At 36.7% G+C, this 7803-nt stretch overlaps 1 protein-coding gene across 1 annotated transcript; it reads right to left on the bottom strand.

Moving 5' to 3' along the window:
* Positions 1 to 472: 472 nt before the first annotated feature.
* Positions 473 to 7174, bottom strand: LOC130722642 (protein transport protein SEC23 E-like). The gene is made up of 12 exons (XM_057573447.1): positions 6342 to 7174; positions 6086 to 6259; positions 5280 to 5441; positions 4008 to 4150; positions 3778 to 3853; positions 3462 to 3634; positions 3272 to 3353; positions 2565 to 2642; positions 2084 to 2245; positions 1732 to 1995; positions 1404 to 1508; positions 473 to 1189 (listed from the first exon to the last, which is right to left on the bottom strand). The coding sequence occupies exons 1-12, from the start codon at positions 7077 to 7079 to the stop codon at positions 1043 to 1045; spliced, it is 2304 nt and encodes a 767-aa protein (XP_057429430.1). The 5' UTR covers positions 7080 to 7174; the 3' UTR covers positions 473 to 1042.
* Between the last annotated feature and the right edge of the window lie 629 nt (positions 7175 to 7803).

Raw genomic sequence — 7803 nt, 5'->3', positions numbered from 1 at the left:
TCTTCTGAAAACTGTTTTTATAAATTATTTTAAAAACTGAAAACTAAAACTGCAATCAAACATTCCATAATTTTCTATTGTTTTTCTTATTTTTGAAGACATTGTATATCCCTATGTTATGAATGACCCTATCACAAGTTAAGTTATGAATGACTAGTAAAATTTGAGAAAACCCAAACCAACCCAACATAATAGCTCTGACAGAATCCGACATGTATTTAGACATAACCAACCAGAATACACCCTCAATTAAACACACAAACAAGAGACATACACTCATTTTCCTCTATACATCTTTCTTTCTATCACATCTAATCATATATCACATCTTTTACTCATTTGTTCTCTTCATTTCCCTCGCTTAGGGTGTCTAGCCCCCATTCTCCAATACCCCTAGTAAAGGCTAGTGGACTCGGTTCATTTATAATAAGGAGATTTTGACCTTTTTTAGGCAGGCATGGAAGTCAGAACGTAAACAGGGATCACAGCATTCATTCACCACGATGAGTCCTGTATGCATTACTTCTCAATATACAATACAAAACAATATGAAGAGGTATGCTTTCAAACTCCAACATGACAAAATGACTTAAGTTACTTTGCAACCTAGGGAGCATGTAAATGTAAACAACTATATGAATTTACCAGATGAGGAACCCAAAATTAATATCCAGGACAAAACAAATCTGAAAAAAAAAATGAGATAAATATCTCCCTCATTTGCTATACTGCTGTGGCAGAGGTAGCTGTTAACTCGAATCTCGATCCCTTCTTTCCGCAATAACCAAACTCTACATACTTTTGAACCATTTATTTTCTCCATTAAACAAAATTCCACCAGAACCTCAAAGAATCATGTTTCAGGTCTTCCTTCGTTATTCCTCAATTTATGCAGGCCTCCGACCTTCACTTCGTTAAGAATATAGGAAAGAAAGGAAAATAACTGAATGCAACAGCATATGGCAGGACACACATCATTGGTGAATTCCCCAAACCAAAAAGTCCAGAACCCTAAACTGTATGTCTCTACAATTATCTGCTGTCAAGATTGGACAGCCAGCCTTTGCAGATGCTCAAAGAAAACTTGAAGGCTCACATCATCAGTAAAGATTACATCTGAACCAGCAGCCATCTCATGTGCACTATTATATGTTGCTGAGGGATTCAGCTTTGCTAACAAAAATCTAGCCTGCTCAAAACATCAATGAAAACCAAGCTAAGTTTTCCATGATGAAAATCTAAACTTAAGGGAATTAATAGACGGGGAGAAAAGGACAGTATGTTATGGAAGGGTTAGAAATAATTTACATCAGTATTGCTCATGGTATGAGAATTCAGGAAAGACTCTGCAACATTTAATAAGAAAAATAACACTCAAATTGCTTTAGCTAAACAGTACTGACCTGGGAACCATGTTGATCACAAACTACCAATCTAGGGACAGGGAACCGTTCTCTGATTATCATTTGGGCATCATCATGTGGAGCTCGTAATAGCTGGGCAAATGCCTGTGCCATATATTAAAGTTATCAGCAGAGTGATGAAAGGAATAATGGTAGATACAACTCACAACACTAAACATAAATATGGCTCAGAGCAAAACAAGTTCCATAGAAAAAGTAACAGAAAGTAACTAATGCCTCCCCAATGAGAAGATTAAATTATAAAATCTATATAATTTGCACGCTGAATTTTGAGGTAAAAATTTCCTTAGCAGGACTATGCACAGACCTGGTGTTCTGGTTGGTTCTGGTATCCCAAGTTGCGCCACTGAGCTATTGTCATCCCGTGAAAAATAACCACACTGAAATATGAATCTAGCAACAGAATCCGGTCTGCGGCAATGGAAGCCACATCTAACAATGCTGGTGCAGGCAGTGAATTAAATGAATATGATATTAGAGATGGCTGAATCATGACGGCTGCATTACTAATATTTTCCCGGTTTAACAACATGCGGAAGTATGCAGTCTCATCTGGACTGTTGTTAAAAACCTGCCAATACAATTCACCATCCATATGCCACAAAGTTAACAAATAAGTTTGAAAAGTAGGTAAGGAAGAAAATTACAATCGAAGGTACCTGTACAAACTGTGAGCGTCGAAGATTGAACATAAACTGGGGGAACAGCGAAAACGACGGGTTTAATGTAAAAGATGATGGATCATCCTTGCGGTAGTCACCAAACTTGGAACAGAGCCGGATGAGGAACCTATCCAACCACCGTGTGGCATCAAATGTTTCCTGATCAAACAAAAATTGATGCCCAGTAAGGCATTTGTTTATAAAAATAGTTTACTTAAAAGAGATATAACATGTAATACATGTCCAACAACTCAATTTCATATCTGGCAAAACGGTTATTTGTAGCAAGATAATAGCAAAACAATAAACAAGTGCAAATTTTAATAATTATAAAACCATTTCTCCCAATTTCATGTTTTACTGAAACTCCCAACAATATCCATTCGAACAAATTATAAAATAATGCAGCTTGAGCAAATAAAACCCAATGGTGTTAAAATACCATATAGAATGGATAGTTAGATAATTTGTGACATACCTCAGTCTCCATCTTCAGAGAAGCATATCTAGCCATTACCACTGCAGCAGTTTCTTGGTCAAATCCTTGAACCAATTCCTAAATTGCATAGTAATGTAACAATTAAAGGTCCTGCCAATTATCAATTTAACAATCTCCTTCCCAATAAAATGCAGTCCTAAATAGCAAGCAACATACGGACTTGATAGGAATAGGGAGGGGAGTGATAGTTAGGTTGATAGAGGTTGTTATTGTAATAACAAGTAACTAACCTTGTTGTAATAATAAGTAACTAACCTAAAGTGTGAATGGTTTATTTAGTTAGGAAGTTAGTGTAGTATAAAAAGGAAAAGGGAACTCATTGTAAGGCATCCATATTGTAAAATTGGGAATTCTAGGGAGAACTTAGGCTCTCGAAACCCTCAGAAGCTGCATTCATTTTTCTAAATAAAATCAATGTATTTTCTTCTCTTCTGATGTCAGTTCTAACAGGACTAAACAACTAACTTTCACTTTGTCATAAATATAGAAAATAAATACGTAAATGTGATAAGGTCAGCTATCTGCAAATGAAATAACTTGAGAATTAGACTAGACAGCAAGAAGTGCTTAAAGAAAAAACTTTGAAGCTTCTTAATATCATGAAATTCACAAGCTCCAACTATTTCTTTGACAATGACAAATAAAAAGACATCTTCAGCCATAGATAAAAAAAAGACTGAAACTACCTCAGAGCTAACAGAACTGTCTACCCATCTTCTGGTTACTGTTGTGACACGAAGCACTAATTGACCATCTGGCGCCTGGTAACTGCCATAAGAACATTATCATTAATATTCAAGGCCCAGTGTGCAAATCGTAATATGCACAAAATCATATATGTATGAGATCCTATTAGTGAAATTTCCCCATTATAACCTTGTAAGGAACTGCAGGTACAGTTGTTGGTTGGCACCACCTGGAGTGTTTGAACGATCACTTGATGAAAGATCAAACAACACAGTCAAGCACGTACTCTTGTCAAGACCACACATCTTCCATGCAGTTGTGTTCCCCTCTCCTATAACAGTATCAGAAACAGAAGGCTCTTTCTGCAATATGTGATGGTAAACCATCAGAATCCAGAAATATCATGTATCGGCTCACTCTTAATACCGTTGACCCAACACAAACTACAATTCCAGAGTCAATAAGCAACGTGTAGTTAAGAGTTTCAAACATAAGATGATCGAACCTTTTCCAACGACGTGCAAGGTCCAATTATTCCCTGAATTTTGATTTCCTTTGAACAATTTATCTCAAATGTTCCACTGAAATATAAACAAACTTGGCAGTGAGTATGTCTGATAACAGGTGAGCAAGATATCTAAAGAAATTAAGAAAATAAGAGAAAGGGGAGAGAAAAATGAAAATGCATCAATACAAAGAAAATATCAGAAACATTTGATATGGGACAATGCTCACTTAAAACAAAGTCCAAGAGATTGCTCCCCTTCCTCAAAAACATGCTTAAAAGAGTCCTTGAAGACTGAATGACCAAAACTTTCAGCCAGGACAACAAGGCCACCAGTTCTTTCAACCACAACTTTCATTTCTGCAACTCCAACCTATATATTTAAAACATACATGGATCAGCACAAAACAAAGAATGAGCAGAATTAGATCCTAATTGTTTCTCAATGCAACAATCTGACAATAATACCAACTTCATTTTCATTACTGCCTAATGCATAATATAAACAAAAACTTTCTAGCATATCCCCCAATAAAGTCCATAGTAAGATCCTTTTCAAAAAAAAAGAAGTCGATAGTAAGAATTCAAGATTGAAGTTTGAAAACATTAACAGCTTCTATCTAAAGCAGATATAACTATTGGCCAACGAAGTGCCATGACTACAAACACCCACATTGAATATATATATATATATATATATATATATATATATATATATATATATATATATATAGCCTTAGAGGCCTTGTAGACAAGTGTTGGCAGTTAGAGAGAAACAAAGGTAAATTCAGAGGATGTATACAAGCCCCTGGAAATTTCACTATAGTGAAGGCGAACTATGGTATGTATAGCATGCTTCTATTTAAATATATCACAAAAATGCAATAAATATAAGATATTTTCATGAAATTAAATCAGGAAAAAGCATACGAAAATGATTTCTGAAATCCACCACTAGTAAGCTGGACTTATTTCAAGAAAAAATTATTATTATTTATTTTATTTTTTAAAGATTTAAAAAATTAGAGAACTTGGGTAATCTATTAAAAATCTTAGCTTCTTTCCAAAGCGTTGATTGTTTCAAAACTGAAAGTTTAAAATTTTGAAGCATTAAAACTGTTAAATCAGGAAAAAGCATACGAAAAATCGAAAATGATTTCTGAAATCCACCACTAGTAAGCTGGACTTATTTCAAGAAAAAATAATTATTATTTATTTTATTTTTTAAAGATTTAAAAAATTAGAGAACTAATCTATTAAAAAACTTGGCTTCTTTCCAAAGCGTTGATTGTTTCAAAACTGAAAGTTAAAAAGTTTTGAAATGTGGGCTTATATGTCTTCAAAAGTGGACTTTGGGAAAATTGAACTGCACAATAATACTGCATGCTTCAAAAGTCTAACTTTCTGAAACTCAGAAGCACTGTGATCTATACATACATTCTATATCCAACTATCAAGTGAAATAATTTGAAAAATTTGAGAAAATTAGTGTGAGCACTCACCTGGTCAAGTGCTGATGCAAAAAGATCCAAAACATGACCCTGGCTAACAAGCTGTTTCGCGAGACTCTCATAGAATTTGACTGCTTTCTTAAAGAATGGTGCTGCGTCTTTATCGAGATCCTTATGAGAGCGCACAGGGTCTGACAGGTCTTTTGACACAATCTGCAAATAAATTATAAAATCTTCAGTGTCAGAGACATTCTGTGAATGGAGTGTTCAGTAACTGTCAATATGAACAAGAACAAGCACGGAATGAACCATAGTTCTGCTCAACATTTACTAAATATACCATACAACCTTTTGACCCAAATTAAGACAAAGGGATGAGAGTATCCCCTATTTTATTCTCTGTCCAAATGTCAATGGCACAGAAGAAACTGAATATCACAAACTTCTCAATATGCAATCCTCATAAGTATAGTTGGCAGGATGCCTATATCTTCTAAAATACCTAATATAATCAGTTCTACATGACTTCAAACACCTCCGTTTCTATGATTGCTAGGGAAATTTATGGCGTCACTACAATTCCACTTCAATGGGAGCGAGCTACCACACACAAAAAGATCAATTTCTTAAGCAATTATCTAATTTAAAGTTCTGTCTCTATCAACACACAACCACAGAACTAAAGACACCAAAACGCGTTCATTCCTAATGTTAAAATCCTGATGAATGATGAGTATTCGTATACAAACAGTAATTTATCTCATATCCCAATAAAAGTAGTAGAGATAATAATAACAAACAAGCAAACTGGAGTATACACTATACAGTAGTATATAAGAGAAAACAAACTGATATACCGTGCCGGGTCCTTCTGTGCAGGGTCCCCCAACCAAAGCTATGATTCTAGCCCCCGTCCCAGGATTACAAGCACTAAGCAAACCGGCAGCAACACTCAAGGCAACACCAGTACAGCGAGCGGGGCGGCGGCCAGGTGGAACCGGCCACTGATCGGTTTGCAATTCGTCGAGCAGCTGAGGTCACAACACAATCAAGCCACTGAGTGATAAATGCAAGTAAAGTAAACAAAAGCAAAGCCATTGATAAACCAGTTACCGCATTGAGAGTGTATTCACAATCCGACGCAGGCATCAAGAAGCGCGAGACGAGCGAATTGGAGGAAGGTGCAACTTTCTGCGGTCTCCTAGCAGAAGCAGAAGCAGAAGCAAGACCAAGCTGCTCTAAAATCTGATCCTTGGGAATGTCCTTAGAACCTCGGAAGACATAAACCTTTGAGATATCAGAGAAACCTAATTCATGAACCTGAACCTGAGTCCCAAACGAGATGAAACCGACGAGGGCATTGTCGGGTAAAAGCTCAATTGCCTGACTGAGAGCGGATTTGAGAAAACCGATCTCCTCGGCGATGAGGCAGGTGTCGAGGAGGAAGAGGAACACCGGGGAGGAGGAGGAGGAGGAGGAAGGATCGGAGTGAGGAGGAGGGAGGGTGTATTCGACGGTGGTGTATTGAGGGTAGAGTTCACCGGGGAGATTGGTCTCGGAGATGGCGTTGTAGTGAGGAGGGAAATGGTTGCGTTGATAGCAGAACGGACAGATCCAGATCTTGGCGGTGAAGTCGACGCGGGCGAAGGGGTTGAGGGCGGAGGTGCAGGTTTTGCAGCGGAGAGGGGAGTACGGGAGGCGAGGGATGTCGGGGTGAGGGCGGATCACGGCGACGGTGGCCGCTAATGGGATCACGCACTTGCTTGCTTCGACTTTGCTGCTGGGCCACACGTTCCATGTCATCCGTACTCCGTCTACTCCCTCGGGATCCGTGCTCGCCATCTCCGACATCCTGATCGATTGATTGATCGAATGAACTCCGATTGAGGAGAGGAGAGGAGAGGAGAGGAGAAGGGCAAACTGCAATTCTGCCAAACCCACTGCGAGCTCTTTAACACAATATACAACTCACCACTATTTTTACTGCACAGATTTTTTTTTACTAACGTAATTTTCTACGAGTTTAATTTCGATACAAGGATGTTTTTCAAAAAAAAAAAGATTTTAAGAATGTGTTTCATTATCCGTCAAAAAAAAATGTTTCATCATTTAATTAAATTAGAGATTAATTACTAACGGATTTGGATCCTCATGTATTATCATGTGAAAATCTAAGCCTTTAGGATCCGTTTGGTGGACAGGATAAGGGATGAGAAGATATTATAGTAATCATATCTTGTTGTTATCTAGTGTTTGTTGCGTCAGCAGGATAGATAACACTATTCTGTCTCTTATCATGTTCATCATATGTAAAAGTTATCTGAGGGGGAGCTAAGATAGAACTTATCTTGTCAGAATAGGATAAAAGTTATATATTCTTTTTCGATATCAAAACCTCAAATTAACTTATTTCAATATATAATGATATTAATTAATAAATAGAAAAATATTATTTTTAATGAAAGTGAAAATAAATAAATAATATAGACTACTCACTTATAATCATTAAGTTATTAATTGCAATAGACTAATTTTCTATTATCATCAATTATTAAAGAATTTAATAGATATGCAC

Source organism: Lotus japonicus, chromosome 6 (assembly GCF_012489685.1).
Source record: "Lotus japonicus ecotype B-129 chromosome 6, LjGifu_v1.2".
Classification (NCBI taxonomy): Eukaryota; Viridiplantae; Streptophyta; class Magnoliopsida; order Fabales; family Fabaceae; genus Lotus; species Lotus japonicus.
This window is presented reverse-complemented; position numbering and strand designations above follow the sequence as displayed.